This window comes from Barbus barbus (assembly GCF_936440315.1).
Source record: "Barbus barbus genome assembly, chromosome: 18".
Taxonomy (NCBI): Eukaryota; Metazoa; Chordata; class Actinopteri; order Cypriniformes; family Cyprinidae; genus Barbus; species Barbus barbus.
In genome coordinates, this window is record NC_136746.1 from 20,777,773 (window position 1) to 20,801,283 (window position 23,511).

The 23,511-nt window shown below is 38.4% G+C and overlaps 2 protein-coding genes across 4 annotated transcripts in view; one reads left to right on the forward strand and one right to left on the reverse strand.

Annotated features, from left to right (window-relative positions):
* Positions 1–5,303, forward strand: LOC306884527 (retinol dehydrogenase 11-like). The gene is made up of 7 exons (XM_079440459.1): positions 1–172; positions 1,064–1,182; positions 1,302–1,457; positions 1,559–1,663; positions 2,653–2,862; positions 2,953–3,142; positions 4,692–5,303. The coding sequence occupies exons 1-7, from the start codon at positions 93–95 to the stop codon at positions 4,792–4,794; spliced, it is 963 nt and encodes a 320-aa protein (XP_079296585.1). The 5' UTR covers positions 1–92; the 3' UTR covers positions 4,795–5,303.
* Positions 5,209–23,511, reverse strand: part of LOC306884513 (zinc finger FYVE domain-containing protein 26-like) — a 25,116-nt gene continuing 6,813 nt past the window's right edge. Inside the window, exons 11-41 of one of the 3 annotated variants that reach the window (XM_079440438.1) lie at positions 22,540–23,133; positions 21,845–22,015; positions 21,617–21,768; positions 21,106–21,349; positions 20,305–20,568; positions 20,123–20,233; positions 19,836–20,006; positions 18,890–19,126; positions 18,690–18,795; positions 17,777–18,612; positions 16,811–17,007; positions 16,354–16,458; positions 15,310–15,432; positions 14,892–15,065; positions 14,545–14,794; positions 14,317–14,409; positions 14,020–14,189; positions 13,751–13,884; positions 12,523–12,551; positions 12,232–12,365; positions 11,888–12,108; positions 11,076–11,223; positions 10,640–10,849; positions 10,314–10,529; positions 9,548–9,745; positions 9,275–9,471; positions 8,877–9,036; positions 7,633–7,692; positions 7,362–7,544; positions 6,977–7,027; positions 5,209–6,883 (exon numbers count right to left, since the gene is read on the reverse strand). In XM_079440438.1, coding sequence (XP_079296564.1) covers positions 6,695–6,883; positions 6,977–7,027; positions 7,362–7,544; positions 7,633–7,692; positions 8,877–9,036; positions 9,275–9,471; positions 9,548–9,745; positions 10,314–10,529; positions 10,640–10,849; positions 11,076–11,223; positions 11,888–12,108; positions 12,232–12,365; positions 12,523–12,551; positions 13,751–13,884; positions 14,020–14,189; positions 14,317–14,409; positions 14,545–14,794; positions 14,892–15,065; positions 15,310–15,432; positions 16,354–16,458; positions 16,811–17,007; positions 17,777–18,612; positions 18,690–18,795; positions 18,890–19,126; positions 19,836–20,006; positions 20,123–20,233; positions 20,305–20,568; positions 21,106–21,349; positions 21,617–21,768; positions 21,845–22,015; positions 22,540–23,133 — 6,128 coding nt within the window. In that variant the 3' untranslated portion in view covers positions 5,209–6,694. Of the gene's footprint in view, positions 6,884–6,976; positions 7,028–7,361; positions 7,545–7,632; positions 7,693–8,876; positions 9,037–9,274; positions 9,472–9,547; positions 9,746–10,313; positions 10,530–10,639; positions 10,850–11,075; positions 11,224–11,887; positions 12,109–12,231; positions 12,369–12,522; positions 12,552–13,750; positions 13,885–14,019; positions 14,190–14,316; positions 14,410–14,544; positions 14,795–14,891; positions 15,066–15,309; positions 15,433–16,353; positions 16,459–16,810; positions 17,008–17,776; positions 18,613–18,689; positions 18,796–18,889; positions 19,127–19,835; positions 20,007–20,122; positions 20,234–20,304; positions 20,569–21,105; positions 21,350–21,616; positions 21,769–21,844; positions 22,016–22,539; positions 23,134–23,511 lie in introns of all 3 variants that reach the window. The other 2 variants (XM_079440437.1, XM_079440439.1) reach the window with 2 other exon arrangements.

Below are 23,511 nucleotides of genomic sequence, written 5' to 3' on the forward strand. Positions count from 1 at the left end.
ATCATTCCCTGGGATCACAGCTGTGGATGCGAGTGGGAGGCTGAACACATTTCACACCGACAGAGACAGACAGGAGTAAAGCAGGCAGTTTCATGATGCTTATGCTCGTGGTTATTGCTGCTAGTTTAGGGGTGGTCGCGCTGATTTTAAGGTTGTTTTCTCCTCAAATCAGGTAAGCAATTCTGTCTTTTTTGTTGAGAAAGATTTATGCTATTCAGCCTCATTCATTTAAAAAAGACTGCATGCATGCATTCAGTCAGGCGAGATTCATACATTCACAAGAGCATAATGTGCAGATTGGATGAAAACATGATGTGAGGGACTAAGACAGAAATCCCAGTCTATGTATGTAAAAAAAGCAATTGCAGCCACTGAAGCGTACAGCCCAGAGCAGTATGAATTACATTAAAATCCAGTTAAATAGTCACAACTGTTAATCGAACCGAACACGACCTTTAAATAACAGGTAGCACATTATACAATTAATACGATTTTATTTATCGAGTGTAAAATGCTCTCGCCACTATCTTGATGAAGGACCCGCCTCCACTTGACATGAGCTGCTCTAGAAACCGACCAATAGAATGGCAGCCTGGGCGGAGTCGCCCCGCCCCTCTGCGTTTAGGTGCTGCGTCATTGGCTCCAGTGGTTTGGTGAAAGCTTTCTGCGTGGGATGGATCCCTTGACAGCTAGAAGTGTTGGCTGAATACATATAATCATTGTTTAGGACTGCCTGTTCTGAAAAAAAAAAAAAAAATACAATAAAATAAACTGAATACAAAAAAAACTTTTTTTCTGTAATTATACTACTATTATATAACTGTATATATATATACACAAACACACATAGTACAGTTATTTATAGTACAGTTCTCAATACACATAGAAAGAGAGAGAACTGTAGAGAACATGGAATAACAGAACAGATTCTTGGATGAGCTGTTGGTTAGGCTTTAGATATTTGAGCCCTGAACAATCAGACAGCCATGAATAAATGTATTATTTTCACCTGTTTTCAGTCTTTCTGTGACGCTCTTTATGATATATTTCAATGTTTGTCTAGAAAATATGCAGCAGGAGGAGCGTGTGGATCCACAGCACGGTTAGATGGAAAAGTTGCCTTGATCACAGGAGCAAACTCAGGAATCGGGAAGGAAACCGCTTTGGATTTAGCCTCTCGGGGTCTGTCTGGCTCTTCAAAGTCTTTATTACATACCTTACATCTTTAGAAATGCCTAATTAAACCATTTTAATAATTCAGTTTAAATACACATTAACACTTCAGTTATGTTTGCTGACAGGCGCACGTGTGATTCTGGCGTGTCGTGATGTGGAGAAGGGGGAAGAGGTGGCGACAGAGATCAGTATACGAGTGGGTGGAGCTAAAGTGGAGGTGAGGGAACTGGACCTGGCCGACACCTGCTCCATCCGAGCCTTCGCTCAGAGATTCCTGCGAGGTATTGTCTTATGATATCCAATGCAATGCAAGCAACAACCAAGATACAACAAGTCTTAGATATTTGAGTTTACACCTAATGACTTTTGTTTCTTCATTCAGAGGTTGATCACCTGCACATACTCGTCAATAATGCTGGTATCATGATGTGTCCTTATATGAAGACAGTCGATGGCTTTGAGATGCATATTGGGGTCAATCATTTGGGTAAGTGCAACTAATACTTATATTTATATTAATACGTCAGCAAACTGCAACATGAATTTTTTCTTACTGTCAAAAACAAAAAAGCAAATGCCGCACACCTGTGATTTCAGGGCACTTATGGTCAAATCTGTCAGTTAATTGGCACATTTTATGTATGGCATTAAGAAAATCAGGAGATATGATAAAAACTGTGTTTACATTTTCTGTTATGCAGTGTTGTTACTGTTCAAACTAAAATGATTATGAAATTGTTTTTGTTTATTAAAATAAAGATTATATTACACTAGTCTGAGTACACTTGGTTTTATGCATGGCATTAATAATATGTCAGGATAAATAATAAGTTTAGAAGTTTAAAAATTTCCAGTGTTGTTAATGTGAACTAAAACAATTAAAAATGTAAAAATGTTTTTGTTATATGAAATGGAGCTGAAATAAAATTAAATATTAGATGAAAAACTTGCCTTGGCAACTAACTGAAATAAAACAAGTTTAAGATTAATTACTGAAACCAAAATTAAAGCTTATTAGAAATATTTTATCAAATAAAATAGTGCTGTGAAAACTATTAATCGCATCCAAAATTAAAAAGTTTTTGTTTACACAATATGTCTGTACTGTGTATATTTATTATAAATATATAAATATACACATGCATATATTTAAGAAAAAATATGCTATGTTTATATATTAAATATATTTATATATGATATAAATTATTAATATAAATATATACGTGTAAATATTTTTTTAAAAATCCTGTATGTGTGTGCATTTATATATACAAATAAATATACACAATACATACTCATTATGTAAACAAAAACTTATTTTGGATGCGATTAATCATTTGACAGCAGTAAAATAAAACTAGAAACTAAAAATGTACAAATAAAGTTTAGTTCAAAATATGAATAAATACTAATTTAGTGCATAAATATACAAAAATAAGTTTTGGCAACTCACTTCTGCACCTCATTTTTATTCAGGCCACTTCCTGCTCACATACCTCCTCATTGGCCTGCTAAAGCGTAGCGCTCCTTCACGAATCGTGGTCGTTTCTTCACTGGCACATAACTTCGGCTGGATTCGATTCCATGACCTGCACAGTCAGGGCAGCTACAACAGTGGCCTTGCTTACTGCCAGAGCAAGCTGGCTAACGTGCTTTTCACACGTGAACTAGCGCGCAGGCTCCATGGTGAGTACTGCTGCACATCAAACAAGAATCTAAAAAGAAAAGTGGAATCCCGCCTTGCAGAAGATGTCAATTTGACTTGTATTTCATTAGGGTCTAACGTGACAGTGAACTCTGTGCACCCGGGAACGGTGAGGTCAGAGCTGCTGCGTCATTCTACTGCGATGTCGCTGCTGTTTGCTGTCTTCTCCGTGTTCCTGAAGACCCCGAAGGAAGGAGCTCAGACGTCCGTCTACTGCGCCATCGCTGAGGAGCTCCAGTCAATCTCAGGCAAACATTTCAGGTACAGCAAACTTTAGAATGGGTTATAGTTTAAAGGGATAGTTCACCCAAAAATGAAAATTCTGTCATTAATTTCTCACCTTCAGTGGTGGCTCCAGGATTTTTTTTGTTGGGGGTGCTATATAACGAATATAGAAAAGAGAGAAAGTTGGGTTTTTTTTCTTTTTTCAATTCAATAAAAACTATTTCCAAGATAAGCATCAAGAATTGGCAATATTAAGAGGGTTTAGCATTTCCATTTAATGCAAGCCTGTTACATTCTTCTTATTATTAGGCCTATTATTATTATTATTATTATTATAATTAGATGACTTTTATTATTAAATTACTTGAAATTATGATGCGCTGTGAGGATAATAAAACAGGCTATTAGATTACTCCTCATTGAAAATGATTTTTAGAAAGATTTTTTTAAAACTGGTCTATTGAACAAATTGACAATTTAACGTTATGTTTAATCAAATATAATTTTATATACACTATTATTCCAGCCACAATTACGCATAATGTAAAAATAGTTGCCTGCTGAAATTGAAAAAAGAATAGAGAGTGCTAGAGTTAGATGGTCAAATAAAGATGGAAGAGATGTGTTTTTAGCAGTTTCTTGAATATGGCTAAGGATTCAGCTGCTCTGATAGAGTTGGGCAGGTCATTCCACCAGGTGGGAACAGTTAATGTAAAAGTCTGTGAAAGTGATTTTGTGGCTCTTTGGGATGGCACAATAATGTGTCGTTCACTTGCAGAACGCAAGCTTCTAGAGGGCAGGTCTGAAGAACTGAATTTAGGTAAAGGGGTGCAGAGCCAGTGGTGGTTCTGTAGGCAAACATTAATGCCTTGAATTTAACGCGAGCAGCTATTGGTAGCCAGTGCAAATTGATGAACAGAGGTGTGACCTGCGTTCTTTTCGGCTCATTAAAAATGAATCTTGCAGCAGCATTTTGGACTAATTGTAAAGGTTTGATGGAATTGGCTGGAAGACCTGCTAAGAGAGCATTGCAATAGTCAAGTCTAAACAGAACAAGAGCTTGAACAAGGAGTTGTGTTGCATGTTCCGTAAGAAAGGGCCTGATCTTCCTAATATTGTACAAAGCAAATCTGCAGGACCGGGCAGTTTTAGCAATGTGGTCTGAGAAATTTAGCATATCATCAATCACAACTCCCAAGGTTTCTGGCTGTTTTTGAAGGCGTTATGGTAGATGAGCCTAACTGGAAGGTGAGATTGTGATGAAGTGATGGGTTTGCTGAAACTACAAGCAGTTCTATCTTAGCTAGGTTGAGTTGAAGGTGATGGTCCTTCATCCAGCAAGAAATGTCTGTTAGACATGCTGAGATGCGAGCAGCTATCGTCGAATCATCAGGATGGAATGAGAGGTAGAGTGGAGTGTCATCAGCACAGAATACAGAATTTAAATTTTGGGGTGAACATTTCAATACATTCACTATAACCCAAGTCTTCTTAAAATCATATAATAGCTTTGTATGTTAAAAATCATCCATAGCTTCTTAGGTACTGGCATGTTATTAAACCTCTCTCTGTCTCTCCCACACAGTGATTGTGCCCCTGCTTTTGTGGCCCCTCAGGGACGGAATGAGGAAACGGCACGGAAACTGTGGGATGTAAGCTGTGAATTACTAGGGATCGAGTGGGACTGAAACATTCATTTGACCTGCTTTATTTCTCTTCTGTTTTTTTTCACCCTTCAGTAATTAGACTTCTTTTGTCTTGTTTGGTTCCGTTTAATACATTTGTGTACATTTTCTCAAATCCATGCTAGCACAACCCACCTCGGTTCTTTCTGCCAGTTTTCTTCTATCATGCCCTTGTGACAAGCAAGTATGAGTTTCTTTGACTCGAGAACAAATCTGTAAAGAATTTTAAATTCAGTTTTATTCTGTTTGTATTTTGAAAGCAGCTTTAACTCCCATCTCAGTATTGTCACATGATTCTGCATATTTGAAGTCTTTTATACAGATGTGCTTTTAACTACTGTGGTACATTCATGACCAGAGATGAATATTTAAATATATACAGTAAAAAAAGTATAATGTTTGTATTTTCCTTTATTTGCTAAAATATACAAATACACAAGGACATGTTGCAAATAATATTAACAGACAACTGATAGATCGAGTTCATTATTAAAAATTATTTTAATTTACTCAAAAAAAAAAAAGATAATTCATTATTAGACTGAAGTATTGTTTTGTATAGATTTTTTTTGTACATAATTATATTTTAATAACTTTTCATTATAATGTAATAACTTTATCACCCTTTAGGAGGCATTTGTTTGTGACTAATTGGATTCAGACAAGTAGATCCATTTCTTTGGCAACATTGCTGTAACAGTCTTATTGGTTTTAGTACATGCATAGGCCTTGTAAACAGACGTAGTTCCTAAAGGAATTGTCCACCTAAACATTTGAATTGTCATCATTTACATACCTGTATGACTTACTTTCGTCTGTGGAACATAAAATAACATTAAAGTCAGAGGTTTTGAATAATATGAAGATAAGCAAATGACATGACAATTTTAATTTTTAGGTGAAATATCCCTTTTAACATCTCTCTAATAAAGCAGAAATCCACCTCCCTTTTTAAACTGATTAACTTTACACAAAATTTATTCACAAAGTTCACAATATGAAACATTACAGGAGGGTCAGAGACAGTTTAATCTGATTAGCATACTGTAAATTATATACACACGTGCACATAATTTCAGGGCGTTAATTGTAAGGTAATTGTGTTATAGACAAACACGTAAGCAACATTTCACTGATACAGTATATTTAGAAAATTGCAACGTTATACCCAGAATCCCTTACTTTCCAATTGTAACTTAGTTTAGAGTTTTGCAGTATCTAAGACACTGCGTATATTTGTTCTCAGCGCTCCCTCATCATACTGCCTGTACACCTTCCCTTTTAACAATACATTTTGTAGTTCAACCATTTCTGATTGCAATCTCTCACTGAGGACCAAAATAAACTGCCTATTTTTTTTTTTTTAAAGAACTGAAGTGACACTAAATTTATAGTGACACCATTGTAAACTTGCCATGAACTCAGAAAATAATTAAATTTAAATGGCAGACTCCAGATAACTTCACTACCATATGACCTTGTTCCATCAGGAGGAGATTAATCACAGTGATTAGTCTTTTTGACATAGATGAGAAGAAAAATCCCTTTTCCAGAGGTAAGAGAATAAGCTCAGTCAAATACTAAAGAACGCAGATGTAAATGTTGCCATAATTGTAAAATGTTTTGTAAAGTTAAGCAGTTTTCTTTCTGATGGGGACCGGTAGATCGAGAGGCCTTTTTATCATTTCATCAGATTCTCAGTGGATGAGGTTTAGTAGTTGGACTGGTCCCAACTTGAGCTAGATTGTGAATAGACATGATGTAACAAAAGTGGCACCATGGTGATTCATTTCCTGGCATATTATTTCACTCCAGCCAATCAAAGCAGAGCAGAATACTTCAGTGACCAACAGGAATTAGAGTTCACAACATGGATTGGTAGTGGTTAAGAGTTATTGCCTTGTCATTGCCGTGACGATCGTTCCTGATGCTCCGAGAGCCACTGGCGGCAGATGTCGTGCATGACAGAGTCACCGGAGCTCTCAGCAGCCCGCATCACATCCTGTACAAATGGAGCCGCCTTCACAAGCTCAAGCTTCACAGCCTGGAGATACGCTGCCCGCAGCTTACTGCACTGAAGATATGCTTTTATCTACAGAGAGAGAAAGAAACGAGTGTGAATAAGGGCATGAGAAGTGTGTGAGAAAAAAAAAAAGAAACTGACTGCGAAAGAGAGAAACCACACCTTGTTTTCTGGACTCTTAGATTCCAGAATCAGGCCCTCCAGTTCTTTAGCCTAACCAAAAGAAAAACAATTTTCAGGCATATACACATTATATAATTATGTAATATAAATATATAGTGGTGGCCAAAATTATTAAAACACTAGTATTTTCACCAGCTAAAAATGGTTTCAAGTCAGTTATTTCTATCTTTTGCTATAGTGTGTCAGTAGGAAATATCAGTTTACATTTCCAAATATTCATTTTGCCATTAATTGTAATAATCCAGTTAGATTTTTGTTTTGCACAAGGTGTCTGAGAACAGCCAGTGCTCCACACAGAGATCTGTGTTTGTGTGTGTATGCAGTAATGCAAATCCAGAAAGAGATCATTAGTTTTGGAACTCACATCGCCTGGACTCTTATCAGCCACTGAGACACAGCTGAGCACAATAGCATCACAGTCATGTTTAGAGGCTGTCCCAGACTCCCCTACACATTTCAGAAGCTGCCGCACAGACGAGTACTGACGCTGCCGGACAAGGCGCTGTCCGACCCGTATGTACACTGCCAGTGCCTCGAGCTGGAAGTCCTGCATCACATTAAGGAAAAAGAGAATCAGAGTCAAATGTGAACGAGACAAAGATTCAGTGCGTAACGACTGTGTCATAACTGCTTACCTGTATTACTCTATATGCAATGCCAAAACCTTCTTCAATGTTCTTGCCTCCCAGCATCACCTGTGCAGTTTGCAGAGAGTGGTTAGAGTGTTTGTGAGATGTATTTATATTGGTTTCATTTATATTTCATCTTTAGTCTCCGTTAGATTTATGCCACAATGCACTGTCAGCCAGTTTTGACTTTTTTTTTTATATACACTGCCATTTAAAAATTTGGGCTCAGTAAGATTTTTATTTTTTATTTAAATAGAATTCATGCTTTAAATTGATCAAAAGTGACAGTGAAGACATTTATACTATGTTACAAAAGATTTTGCAAAAATACTAAGCAACTTTTTTGATCATCATATTAAATGTTTCTTGAGCACCAAATTAGCATATTGCAACGATTTCTTAAATATCACGTGACACTGAAGTAAAGGCTGCTGAAAATTTGGCCATCACAGGAATAAATTACATTTTTTAAATATATTCAAATCAAAGTTATTTTACATTGTAATATTATTATTATTATTATTTCACAATACTGTTATTTTCTGTATTTTCAATCCAGTAAACTTCTTTCAAAGAAGACCCCTTAAATCAACCCCAAACCTGAATGGTAGTGTACATATCTGGCACAGACCAGATCTTGTTGCATGCATGTAAACAGCAAAAGCATCTGATCTGGGCCACTTTCAAATAAATTAATAGATATTAATTTATATATTAGCACACATTTTCAACACTGCTTCTATTTCAGTATTCTGTAAGGTTAATGCTGTAAATCATATCCAAACAGTATCTCTTTTCCCACAGTATGCATTACTCATACACACTTAGTCTCGCGGAATTCAAAACAATCAGCTCACGCAATCAGTGTGAAATGCATTCAGGGAAATACTTACAGTTAAACACTTACAAACATAATATACACACAACACAAACCAGAAAAGAGCAGAAATGTATTTTAGTCATCCATTTTAAATAGTTCATCAAAATATTTCTTACATTTTTTTAATAGATATGCAGCATTTCCACTCTCCCCTCACTATAATATATTCTATCCTATAAATGCAAGACGTCAAGAACTGTCTTGAATGCAACCTACAGTGTGGTTGCGATTACTGTTTTTCTGTGAATTTTCACAGGTGAAATCTGGTAATATTAAATCCATCCACACCTTTAGAAACAGAGATATGGAAGGGGATGCTGCAAAAGGACTAGATTGTGTTTATACTGAAGAGCATGCTTTCCTAGCTCACCTTGCAGGCCACATCCACCTTCATGGTGCTGTTTCCAAACAGAGTGGGTGGGGCACTGTTCCCTGTCAGTACGGGGCCTACAGCTGTCCTGGATGGTGAGCTTTCACAGCGGTGTAAGAAGCGTGTCACCTCAAGCTGCAGCTCAATTGTGTGTATGTGTCTGCAACAATTATGTTCCATAACCACATTAAAATAGCCCAAAGCCAAAATACTGAGGAACATAATGAAAACTCTTTATCAGTACTGACTATATCATTTTAATTCAGTGTATATAATTAAATAGAAGTAAATTATATGAACTACAAGTTGGCTTGCAGTTTGCATCTGGCTGTTTCATTTCTCCCAAATAAATAGAATTCTAAAATCAATTTGACTAAGAAATTTAAACACTTTAATACCTGGAGACATCAGTGGAGCTCATTTTCTTTCTGAAAGAGGAGCTGTGTGATTTCCTGCGACTCTGTTGTTCCTGCAGGTAAGTTCTCAGGTGCTCTTTGGCTCGAATCAGCCAGCGCTGTTGTTCTCCTAGCTGCAGATATGACTGAGCACCATGAGAAAAGAAGCGGATACAGGTCATAGCGGCACGAATGTGATCCTGCAAAGAGAGGGCAGAATATTATAGCAGCATGCTATAGAAAAGGGAAAAATGTGTGCATGTGTATTTTAAGCACCATCATGAACTGCTGGAGTTGGTACAGAGAGTGGTAGTGTCCCCTGCGCTGGAGAAACTGACATGCTGAAAGAAGGTAACGGCCCCAGGTCTCTAGTGTGGGGTCCAGAGTTTCTAACAGACCCTGCAGAGCCCCCAGCCGTCCACGTTCAAGACAGGGCTGAAAGATGCCCTCCAGAAACACATCCTCTGAACACTCCTAGAAACAGACAGAGATTTTTAAAAAAAAAAGAGAGAGAGAGACAGAAACTTTATAAATATATGTTCCTTGTTTGTTATATAAAACATATTTCTAAAAAAAATAAAATCCGATTACATATACAAAGCTGTTCATAAACTTGGGATTGGAAAAGGTAATATCAGCAATATTGTGAAATATTATTAATAATTACAAATTTCAAATAATTATTTTCTATTTTAATATATTTTAAAATGCAATTTATTCCAGTGATGGCAAAGACAGTAATTAATCCAGTTTTTAGTGCCAAAGATACTTCAGAATTGATTCTTATATGCTGATGTATTAGCAATGCTAAAAACAGTCGTGCTCCTTAATATTATGTGGAAACCATAATAGATTTGTTCAGTATTTACTGATGAATAGAAAGTTTAAACAACAGTATTTATTTGAAACAGGCACTTATAAAATGTTGTTACTATCACTTTTGATAGTAGAAAAAAAAAGTATAAATTCCTTTCTTTCAAACTGTAGTGTAGTCCAAATAATAAAACCATGAGGTGTAAAGTGCTCTGTAACTTTGCAGAACCTTGTTCTGTATGTGAGTGAGTGCGTCTTTCAGGCAGTCATGGCGCAGGTAAAAGCTGATGAGGCTTAGGTGTGTGCCGTAAGTGAACAGGTAAAACAGACACTCCGGATAATAGCTGCACTGCTGAACTCTGCCTTCTGCTCCATCTAGAGGAGCAGAATCAGAGAGAGCCTCCTCCAGCTCACGCAAAGAGGCCAGGATGTCCTCATCCACCATCTAGATTTAAAAAAAAAAAAAAAGACAATAAGTTAAGAAACACTGCGTAAGGAAAGTCAAGGACCTTATGAAATCAAGTCTGTGTCTTCTAGGTCTGAGTGTAGCATTACCGTGTTCAGAGTGGGTTTGACTGTGGACTCCAGGTGCTGAACGATCTCCTGCAGAAGTCTCACTCCATGGTTCAGCTGGTTCCGATCTACTGGTGCTTTCAGACAGCGGCCAAACTTCTCCCTGGCCCCACTCAGATTTCCAGCCTTCAAAGACGCCATACCCCACGCCTGCCAAACTCCGTTCGGGTCTAGTCCACTCTTGGTCGACACCTGAGCATTATAAACAAAAACTAATTGCAAAAAAATAGCTGAACTCAAAATTACGACAGGTCACTAGATTTAGAAGCCACATTCAATTTTATTGTATAAAAAAAGAGCAGCATGAACTTTCTGCATGAAATCTCCTTTTGTGCTCAACAGAAGCAAGAAAATCATGAATGTGAGTGAATGACGTCATGACAGTCATCTTGGGTTGAATCTTTACTTTAAATCTCACCTCCACAGCTAGCTGGTAGTGTTCGGCCTCCAGCAGCTGGTTGCGCAGACGTGTCACTGCAGTCATTTCCTGAATATCGTCAAGAGATGGAATGTATTTGTAGTTTGCACTGACAAGGATCTTCAACACATCCACCTTACTGATGTAGCTGTGGACGAAGAGAAAAGAATGAGTTAAAAACAAGTGAAAGAAAGATACATTAGATTTCAAAAGTTTGTTGTCAGTAAGATTTTGTAAAAATAAATTTACGCGGTTATTCAGTAATGACACATTAAACTGATCGAAGACAAACAATGTATTTGTTACAAACAATCTCTGTGATTTCAAATATGATGTTCATTTAAATATTCTATTCATTAATGACAAAGTATCCTGAAAAAAGTAATGTGGTTTGCACAAAAATATTAAGCAAGCCACACAACCATTTTTTACACTGATAATAATAATAATAATAATAATAATAAGAAATATCTCAAGTGCCAAATCAGTATATTAAAATGATTTCTAAAGGATCACGTGACACTGAAGACTGGAGCATTGGCTGCTGAAAATTCTGCTTTACTATCATGGGAATAAATTACATTTTAAAATATATTAAAACAGAAAACAGTTCATTTAAATTGTAAAAATATTTCAACAATATTACTGTTTTTCCTATGTTTTTGACCAAATAAATGCAGCGTGGGTAAGCATAAGAGACTTTACAGAATCAATTTAATTCTCATCTCCCTCACAGTTTATGCTTTTAAAATTAAAATACAGAAAAAAGATACTACATTCAGAATACACATGTAAACGTGTGTGTTTCTCACCTGTCACAGAGTGCAGGCTCATGGGAGCATCCTGCATTTACGAACATGAGTTTGGCACTGAACAGCAGCTGACGCATCACATCTGTCAGCAGACGCGCATCCACCTCAGGATTGGTCAGTTTGCGGGAGAGTAAGCGGCAGTGGCCAATCAGCTGCTGCCCACAGGCTGCGTGATCACTGTGTTGTGTCAGTATAGCGACACACAGGGATGCACTGGGTGCCTTTAACATAAAGAGAGAAAAACTTCAGGAAATATAAATGAGACAATATAAAAGAGATCACATTTAAACCAATCACTGTCAAACAAGCAATCCTTCAGCTCCATTGTGAGTAGAGAATCACACCTGCTCATAGTAGAACTCGCTCTTCAGCTGCTGGTTCTCTGCTGGGTTTGGACTCAGGCGGTACTGCTTTCGTGGAACCTCAGGCAAACTGAGAACCCCATTTAGGACTCCATCAACAGATGCAGGGCTGCCAGCTACTGAGAGAACTTTAGTTTACAATCTTGTAATCATCATCTGAGTAAAGGCACCAATATTTTGCCATATAACCAAAAAAAAGATTTGTAAACCTCATGAGATGAGAATGAAAAATAGCTTTTGTGTGAGACATGAACCAAACAGAGACCAGCTTACCTTCCCCCTGATCAAGCTCCTCATCTGAGCTGCAATAAACACAACATGAGAAATCAAGGTACATAAGAATCCTAGATTAGGGCGAGAAGCATCAAATTTTCAGCTGTGCTACAACTAGATCCTATTCTGATTTCTCTTAATGATTCTTTTAGTACTTTTCACTAAAAGAAATACACAGAAATAGTAATGTTCACTAAAATAAATGTTAAAAAGTTTGGGGCCAGTAAGTCTCTTATGTTCACCAAGACTGCATTAATTTGATCATAAATACAGAGAAAATAATAGTAATAATATTTGTAAATATTTAATTTAAAATAACTATTTTCTATTTTAATATATTTTCAAATGAAATGTATTCTTGTGGTGGCAAAGCTGAATTTTCAGCAGTCATTACGTGTCACATGATCCTTCAGAAATTATTCTAATATGCTGTTCTGCTGCTCAGAAAACATTTCTTCTTATTGTCAATTTTTAAAAACTACAGTTTAATATTTTTGTGGAAACATTCTTTTTTCAAAAGTTTTTGATGTACAGCTTAATGCATAAATTTAATGCATCCTTGTTAAATAAAACTATTCATTTTTTAAATCTTGCTGACCCCGAAAAAAAAAAAAAAAGAAAATTTCAATTCCATTTTCTCAAATAATCAGGTGATTTAGACAATAATAAACATTATAAAACAATTCCTGTTTACACAGACTTTACAATGGCTCTTCAGTTTGTTCAAATGTGGCACAAATACAATCCAATGATTTCCCTTAATCAACTATTATGTAGCAATATCAAATTAAAACAAAATGTGGAACAGTGTTCCATTTGTACGCCAACAAAATTAGCTGCTGTTCAGTACTTTAAAATCAAACAGCTGGTACAGTAACTAAACTGATTTAAGTCTCATAACACAAGTAAATTTTAAGCTGTATGTGTTTTATTCACTAAAACAAATCAGCTCATGAGAGTCATTCACCAGGGAATCATTATCAATACCCATCATCTGGGTAACTACCTTGAAAAAGGCTACTAGCCGAAACGTTGGTTAATAAATATGCTTAAGTGAGTGTGCAGTTGTTCTCCTCTTAACTGACTCATATATTTTTTACTTCAACTTGCACCTCATAAGGTGTGCGTTTGCCTTGCCTCACTTGTTCTATTAAGGACAAAATCCCTATGACCACTTATGCACTTATGAAGTGTGTTTTTTAAAAAGGTGTTTGTGCATGTGTCTTACTCCATGTGGAAGAAGTTGAAGCACTGGTCACAAACTCTGACAGGCTCTTCAGAGCCCTCTACAACCATCTTCCTGCTGGAGCAGGAATGACACACCAGCCTGCCACAGCGTCTGCAGTGGTGCCGTCTGTTAAACTGACACAAGAGAAGATTTATGTTAAGACTAAAATTCTTAAAGAGAGGCCTAATAGAGAGCAGGAAATCATAGCAGGAGCACATCACATAAGCTTATTCACAGCCCATTTCACTTATACACTCTGCCTCTCTCACCATGGTGAATCTCTCCCTCTGGCAGACCATACAGATGTGCTTTTTGTGGTCTGGGATCCAGTCCTTGCGGTCAGGTGTTTTTTCCGGAGGGGTGAAAGGTGTGCCCAGCTGCCGGATCCTCTTCCCACTGGGGCGTCTCTCACTGGAGGGTGTATGCATGGGTGTGCTGCCTGAAAAATAGTGCGTGCAAACATGATTTATAAACTATAAGGTCTTTTATACCTTCCGGGTTGCATGCTAAATAGAGTGTGGCTAAGAAAAAAAAAGCATGGTCAGTTAAAGAGGTGTGGCTTATACCTGCTGATGGAGGAGGGGTGTGGCTTGGAGAAGAGGGGCCGCTCTCCTGGGCTGGACACTGCAGAAATGCGTCTTGCAGACTAATGACAGAGTCTGAGACAGAAAGAGAGAGGAAAAGAAATAAGTGAAAAGAAGAATTGCAATATAATGATTTCAAACCTCTAATAACACAAACATTGACAGGAATGTTTGTTTTCAACAAAGGACTGATCCACCATTCCAACTCACCAGAACGTGACCACTCTCTGGGTGCATAAGGAAAATCAAGAGCCTTCTGGGCGTAATCTGCCAGTAGGGTGTCAATGTGTTGGTTGGTGATGCCGGCGTCCTGAGTCGGCAGAAGGCTCCGTAGAGTACTGATGGCAACAGTAGCCCAGTCTACCTTCAGATTCATCAGCAGCTGCTCCAGCATGAGAAGTGGATCAGACAGCAGGGAAAAATAGTCCTGACGGGATGCTTCCGGCAGAGTGAGTAGAACCTGCAACAGGTACACACACACACCATGCTATTCTGTAACAAGCATTTTTTGTTGCATCTGAATCAGTGTGTTATTCGATTAGGTCAAACATTGTTACCTTGGAGCCAAGGTGAAGGGCACTGATGTGGCGCCTTCGCGCTGGGGACATCTGACTCTGGAAGTGTAGCGTGAGGTAGTCCGACAGGAAGTGGCAGGCAGCTAATCCAGGTCTTCGATCCAGGGCTCGCTCACTAACCTCCAAACCCACAGAATCAGAGAGAGCCTCCAAGAGCTGCATACAGAGGGACACACAGAGTCAAGCCTTTTTTCTTATAGGACTATTCACAATTAGTTTGTAATAAGACTTACAAAGAAAATCACAAAGCTAGTCGATATCCATATGCATATGTATAATATGGAAGGTCCGATTTGGGTTCAAGTCATTGACAGCATGAAATTAATTTACAAACCAAGTTTGTCAACTTGATATAGATACAATGGAAGCCAACAGAACACATAAAAACACACATACACACCTGAAAAGCATCTTCTGTGTGATTCTGTTCTAGGAGGTGTAGCAGGTGTTCGGTTTGCAGCTGCATTCGAGACTGATCGGAGACTGAATACAGCTGTACCCACTGGGTACACAACTCAAACTCCTAAAAACACACAAATTTATCCTTCATAATATATGCATTTTTTCATAAAAATTAACAAAATGCTTTCAAAAATACAAAACACTTTATACAAATTCACTCTGATGATATCTAATTTCCTTTGTTTCATACTCTACTCATACTCATTTTGGTCTGCTCTAAACAGCTGCAGATACAGTGCAGTGTTGCCAAATCAAGGCAGCATAACAAAAATGAGCTCTCTCCATTTCACACAGAATGGCTGTTACCTGAATTTCCTCTCATGATACAGCAGGGTCACAGAATCTGATAGCATTAGAGGTTATAGAAATCCATTACTTCTGTCTCTTTCATTAAAAATGGCTTTAATGCTCTCCAAATTCATTCTGGGATGTTTCGTACACATGAACAGCTGCTGATATACAGCAGGGTCACATATCCAATGAAGAAGATAACAGACTACCGAAAACTATTACCTCTCTCTATTTCACACAGAATGGCTTTAATGCTACCTTCTAACCTCCTCGGTTTTATATGTTAGAAGGTATATAGAGCAAATCTGACAGGACGGCATTACAGATTACCAAAACTGTTATTCCTCTCTATTTCACACAGAGCTGTTTTTACGCTCTTCAAATTCACTCTGGTGATGTCTAATCTTCTCTGTTTCATGCTCTAGAAAGCATTTTGGTCTGATGTGAACAGCTGCAGAAACACAGAATGGTGAAAAGGGCTAATTGTTCCCATATTACTGGCACAATCAAGTCAATACTACAAAATAATTCAGCACCAACTGGACAATTCAGTCACAGTAATGCAGCATCAATACATCATTCAATCATTATAGGAGATATAGCCATGTTTCCACTGCAATTTACAGTAGGTTCACACAAAAGTCAGTTGTACTATCCAATGATTGTTTTTCAAATCTTTCCATAGACTTACCCTGGCCTCCAGCATTAGACTGAATACAGATTCAGGATTTTTTGTAGACTCCTCCCTCAACTCCTGCCACGTCTCCCATGGCAATGGTGGCTGCAAACTCAGCATCTAAACGAAAAAATTATGTCAACAGCCAACTTCTACAATATGGACATTACAGTTTATATGTGCACAAAAACTGGCAGTGATTGTAATCCAAAAACAAAACAGTAATTTCAGCCTCTGTCTGGAGCTTATAAAAACAGACAGAAGATGACATGGTACTGCAGTTTTTTGTTTTTTTTTAATACTTACTGGCATGTTTACGCACATTAAAGTGTCTTAACATAAAGATATTATTTAAATTATGGGAACACAGTAATACATGGGTAAAAATACAAGTACATAGCAAAACAGAATTCCTTTTGCCAGTCTAATACTGATACAGTAAATAAGTAGAGCATTGCTGTGTCAGACTGACCCGCTGGTACATGTCCAGCTCATGTTTCCTCTGCTGAAGCTGCTCTCGGAATGGATCCTGTGTGTTCTGATCACTGAGACAGAATTGCAGCAGCTCTAAACACTGTTGTAAAGGCCAGCGGTCCAAACCCTGCAGAACTACACGTCCACGCAGCTCCCAGTCCCTTACACGAAACAACTGCTCTGCACTGCTAGATTCTTTACAAAGAGACATACACAAATATATCTGTAAAACATTCTATTTATGGTCTTGTCAAGGACTGTCTGAACTGTTTAATTTAGATTATTTATGGGACAATCCCCCCCCAAAATTATTTATTTTGTACTTTTTTTTTATTTATTTATATTTAAACAACAAGCTATCAAATATTTCAACCGAATAAATGAAATCAATTGATTAAAATGAATTCTCTGTCTGAACAAGTATTAGCTACAAAATTAAATTGACAACAAATACAAAAGATGCTGTAAATAATGCACGTGATACCAATATAACCCTGTTTTAAATAACTTTTAGTCCCCACTCCTTGAAGTTCCACACCCATATCTTAACATCCAATGAACAACTGACACAGAGTCAAGCTTCCGCCCTGTGTTTTCTTTTTTGATAATTCAGTTCACTCAGATGTACACCACAGTGCATAGAAGACAAGAAGAAAAAGAAGAAAAGCTGTTATCACTCCCATTTCATTGCAACTTTACAACAAAGTGAATAAAGATAATAAAGAAATCTGACTGTTACTGGTCACTAAACTGTCTGCAGAGGTACAGAAAGAATAGAATAGAATAGAATAGAATAGCTTTTTTGCCTTAAAATTTAATGCATCCAAGATATGTAACTTTTGACTATTTTTTTTTTTACTCCAAGATATATAACTTTTGTCACTGTCACTTTTGATGGTAAAACTGGTAAATCCAAGGGTAAAAAAAACTGTACCAGACACTGTGTCACCCAGGTAAATCTTACCTTGCAGGGCAGTGCATGCCAGTAGTTTGTCCCGGAGTGCCCCCTCCTGACTGCAGGGTTGTGCATACAGCTCTAGGAGGTCTAAGGCTCTGTTCAGATCACCCATGTTTAGGGCTTGCTGGAAAGCCTCAGCAGCCATTGCTTGTCCCACATTGCTCTGCAAGCCAGAGAACAACATTCCCACCACAGGCTTCCCACAGAGAGCTGCCCCAAGACCCTCATCTGCTTCCAATGAGACCCCTAGAACTGGCTCAGCCATGGTCCGTAGGTACATTCTCAGGATAGGGAAGTTTTTAAGCAGGGATTCCCCTTCCTTTGAGATCTGGTCTCCATCCAAAACCACTTCTTTACGCCCCGATCCGCGAAAATAGCCAGACCAGCCAGAGGAGGTTGCTCGGGTCACGCCACCCCGACTGGCACTAAGGCAAGCCAGGGCGGCGACGAGGGGGGAACGGGACTTCAGGAAAGACAGCGCAGATGGAGTGAGGAGAAAAGAAGAAGGCGGGCATGAAGACGGTGAGGGTGGGGAGGTGGAGAGACTGGTGGATGTAGCAGACATGTCCTCCACAGAGACCTCAGACTCAGAACTGGGGTCAGAGGTTGTGGCAGGATCAGAGAGGTCAAGGGAAGGGGCGCACTCCTGAGCGTACTGCTGGAGAATTGAGGTAATGCTGGCTGGGCAGAACGCACCACTGTTGAACCCTGCAATTCTCGGCTGCCCCTGAGAAAAGGTCATGGTCCTAGAATCCCAGAGAGGGAGAGTTTCACAGCAGCGCTGAACTACAACCTGTTGCACACTCAAACGGAGCCGCTCCTGCTGCAGGAGAGACAGAACCCTGCAAGAAGAGACATATATGACGGATATGTACATTTGTAAAATGCAGCACTTTAAGAAAGACAGATCCTTATTTACCTGTCAGGTGACACCTGTCTGTCAAACAGCAAGAGAGAGAGAAACTGGGTTGGCGACTGAAGCAACAGTAAAAGAGGATTTCCGAGTTTCACTTCCGTGGACTGATCTAAGGTCAGATCACAAATATCAGACTCCGAGCTCTTAATACTTTAAGGACTCCAGTCAACAGAATTATTGAAATAGCATGTCTATATTCTTACCTTCTGACCATTGACTGCGCACCAGTACTGAAGCCAACACATTGACATAATCAAGGAAGTTGCGTATGTAATCTGGCCTGCCAGGGGCACTATCAGGCTCAAACGGGCAGAGCTGGTCTAGATACTGTAGGAGTTGTTTCATAGCAGTCCGCACCGGGTGGGAATCGAGTTCAGACTGCTTAAGACCAGCCTGTTCAGCCAGCGCCGTCAGGAGAGAGCTCCCCACCAGACCATCTACTACAGGGGAATAGAAGAAGCCAAAATTAATAACATAAATTACATTTTAAAGGCTACAAAAAATGGAAAAACCTTGGAATGAGAGTTGCATTTGATGTAATATGGCATGTTATTGCATCAAGAATTTAAAAAAAGTCCCTCCGAAGTCAATCCAAACCATTTAATGAATATAAGCTGCAAAAACATTTTTCAATGAATTATAATTATGACATGGTTTTAAGAATTGAAATTATGACATCAAAAATAAAATATGACTTTTTATGTTGTGATGACTTTATCTCATAATTTTGAATTTGTAAATGGGCTTCCATTAAAATCAGCCAATGAGAATCAACAAAAAAGAATAATATTTATATATTATATACATATATTGAGTAATAAAAAGACTACTGAACCAAATTTAAGTGGACTTAAAATGTGGCCCCCTTAAATGTCTGTAGACTACAGAGCACAGAATAAAAAAAAAACAATTTACTTATCATCTCCAATGTTTTAGACAAGAATACATCTTACATTTCACTGCTGGTTATACACTGTATAATTGTGTATCTTGAATTCTATAAGGTACTTAACAACACAGTGAGCACAAATTTGAACAATTCTTGGAAAAAAAAAAAAAATCAACTAATATCATCATGTTTTGTGCCAAAGAGTTTAAATGGGTGCTGAAATGAGCACAAAGACAACGCCAAGCTCACTTTGCTAATACCTGATGTGTTGGTGGCAGAGGTCAGGGTTTGAAGTGTGACCTCTAGGCGCTGATTCAGGTTTAGCCGGGAGGCGATACTCTCCTCTGTTAATGTTGAATGACAAGACAGCAGCACTTCCTGGGCACTACAGCCAAAGGGACTGTAGACAGCATTCTCCTCTCCATTACAGTCTAGAGTAGAAAGATGTTAAAATAAAGAGGTTATGTAAAGTGAAACAAAAATATAAGTGAGCATGCAACTGTAAAAAAAAAAAAAAAAAAAAAAAAAAAAAAAAAAAAAGTTTTACTTGTTCCTTTGCTGGTGGAGGTTCTATTAAGGACCTTGCTGATTTGTTGCAGTACTGAAGTGAAGCCTCTAATACCACTGGTGTGAAGAACCTTTGGATCTACTCGCATACCTGCGGTAGGCAAAAGAAGTCAGGACTCAGTAATAAAGATGGCATAATAAAGTTGCTTGATGCAAACTCACCTCTGGTCTCCAGAAAGCTGCTAAGTCTTCTTTCGGCAGTCTCGAGCAGCTGCCTTGAAGTTTTCCACAGTGTGCACTGACAGCAGGAGAGGTCAAAGGCCGCCATAGCTGCAGGGCTCAACTCTTCCAGCAGGGGTTGCACGAGATCTGGGGAGTCTACAGAGCGCTGGGAGAGCCAGTAATTGTCCTCTAGACAGGGTATCGGCCGGCTCGAGGTACTGAGTAAACGTTCGGCCACATCAGAGATGGAATAAAAGGCCATGCCTGAAAAAAGACAGCAAGTAGGTCTATATATATCATTAATTCCCAAAAATGTGACCCACTTTATACTTTTATGGGTTAGCCTTAGGTAATTACACCACCCTGTATCATATTTATTAAATAAAATCCAATACTGTCTTACTAATTTTGTGGTGCCAGTTCCAGGTCTATGAGCCAGGTCATAACTATTTGTTCAATTCTAAACTGGTTTTTACATGTATGTCTGAAGACATAATTTATGCCAAATTCAGGGTTGTTATAATTAACAAAAACTGACACTAAAATTAAAACCATTAAAAAATTACCCGAAAAACCATTTTATTACCCGAAATAAAATAAACATTAACTGAAGAAAAAAAAATAAAAAATTAAATCATTCTTATTTTGTGAAAAAAAAAACCACTGTATGCAATATAGTTTTTTGACATGTTTGAACTCGGCATCATCAAATTCTTTTTTTTTTTTTTTTTTTCGGCTAAAAACAATCCTACAAGTCTATGGCATGTCCTCTTTAGATAGTTAAATGTGTTTGTGCAATACCTGCGGCTGCTGCGCTCCCAATGCTTTTAAGTGTTAATCTGCTGCTGCTGCGCTTTCTGGTCCTGCCTGCTGGAGCAACACCCACTGTGCCCAGACCCTCTGAAGACGAGGAAGATGAAGAAAGTGACTGGCTCTCCATCTTCTGCTCCACCTGAGCCAGCTCGGTCAGGACCTCCCGGTACCGGTCCATAAAGATCAGTTCACCTGCACACTCAGAGTTCTCCAAGCCATACATCGCAATCACCTAATAAACACACATAACACAAACACATGCCATAAGAAGCCCAAATGGATGGATCTGAACCAGCAAAGGCTAATGAGGCCCACACAGAATAAATCAGTGCAGAAAATGCTAAAAATGTTTCCCAGATTCCTTTTAGATCTGCTAATATGCTGTCTGTAATCATGATAGAAAGGGGTAGTAATGTCAACATACAGTGACTTCATCATCACTGGAATGACATCATCTCTGGGGTTTTATGGTAAAAAAAAAAATGACATCATATCTCACCTGCTGGGCCTCTATGTAGTTGCCTCTGCGTATGCAGGCGATGAGGAGAGACTCAGGTGGGGAGAGCATCGCAGGAATCAGCCAGCTGTGGGGTCCCCCACACGGACATACTTCACTCCCGTGGCACACAGCCCCAGCACACACCCCGCCATCTGCAACACAAGCAATGATCAATGTGAGTGTTTAGCCCGGATGTGGGAAGAAGTTTTAGTAGGTGTGTGAACTGACCTGAGGTGCTGGTGCTGACCTCCTCGTTCTGTCGTTCAGATGAGGCTTGACGTTCAGAGCGGTGCCGATGGTTTCTTCTCTTCCTCCGAACACCTGAACTGCTGCTGCCACTGCCCTGGCATTTCAGAGGAAGTGCCGGACTGGGGAGTGGAGATGGGAAGTATAAGCCATCTATAAACAAACACACACATACATTAATGCAGTGTTTTACTGTTAAAAAATTTGGGGTTAGTAAGATTTTTTTGTTTTTGATGCTCAGCAAGGCTGCGTTTATTTTATCAAAAATACTGTAAAATATTATATTATTATTACTACAACTTAAATAACTGTTTTCTATTTTAATATCTTTTAGAATGTAATTTATTCCTGCAATGGCAAAGCTGAATTTTCAGCACCCATTACTGCAGTATTCAGTGTCACATGATCCTTGTAATCATTTTAATATGCTGATTGGGTGCTTAAGAAACATTTTTTATTATTGACAATTGTGCTGCTTAATATTTTTGTGGAAATACTTTTTTAGGATCTTTGATAATTAGAACGTTTTCTAACATTATAAATATCTTTGCTGTCACTTTTGATTCATTTTAATGTATCCTTGCTGAAACAAAAAAATTACCCCAAACTTTTGAATGGTAGTATATGTATTAAACCCTTGCAACATGAATATCAAAATACTACATCACATTTCTCACCATTCCCATTGTCATGGTTGCTAGTAACAATCTGCAATCTCCACTGGGCTTCTGCCGTGTATTTAGACAATCTCTGTAACCGGGCGCTGAATGTTTCCACTGTAACAGAACATCCAAGACTCTCTGCCAACTCCACATCGGCCGCAAGAGCCCTGCCATCCTCCTGCCCGACCCCACACACACCCTCCAAGCCCTCCTTCACCAGCCGCAGAATCCCCTCCATAACACTCAAATCCACCAGAAAGCCCTGACACCCTGACGTCAGGTGACCCAGGTCAGGGTTCATCTGATCAGAATCTCTACTTTGGATCTCTTCTCTCAATTCCTCCAACTTTCCACCTTCCTTTTCTGCACTTAAGACGCTCTCAGCCTTGCTCATACTTATAGCACTGTTTGGTTTTATTTTCTCTATGTTTGTGTCTGCTTGGGTTTCTGTGGCAGTGCTGATCTGATCTGATTGTGGGCTGAAGTCAGAGTCAGAAAGGAAGAGGAGGGAGAAAATATTCTCCAAGAGTTCCAAACGGAATAATGCTGGAACAGCTTCCAGGTACAGCTGACATTCTGATAGGTAGTGCTGGAATAGATCAGAGCATCCTGGGAAGAGTAAAGAAAGAGTAAAAGGTAAACTATGTTATTACATTTATTTAAACTTTGCCATTCACATTTACATGCTACAGTGATGTCTACAATGGTAATTACCAAATTCATGGCATCACTATGGCATTTAGCAAATTATCAAAACCATTATAAAACCTAACGCCATGGTACCTTTTTGTTACTGCATTAAAAACAAAAGGTTAAAAAAATTTATAAAATAAAAATACAACAAAAACAAGTAAAAAGGTGAGACACTTATGAGGGATCTTTATTTTCTGGATCTTTAAGGTGAGGCATCTTTATTTTCACTATTTTCCACATTTAAGAATAATGAATTCATCAAAACTATGAAACAGGAATGGGAAATAGTAGATT

Bases quoted from the DNA above. Each gene is read 5' to 3' on its own strand.
- LOC306884527 (XM_079440459.1), top strand. From the start codon at position 93: ATGATGCTTATGCTCGTGGTTATTGCTGCTAGTTTAGGGGTGGTCGCG. The intron at 1,183-1,301 runs GTCTGTCTGGCT...GTTTGCTGACAG, and splicing joins TTTGGATTTAGCCTCTCGGG to GCGCACGTGTGATTCTGGCG. The intron at 2,863-2,952 runs GTGAGTACTGCT...GTATTTCATTAG, and splicing joins ACTAGCGCGCAGGCTCCATG to GGTCTAACGTGACAGTGAAC.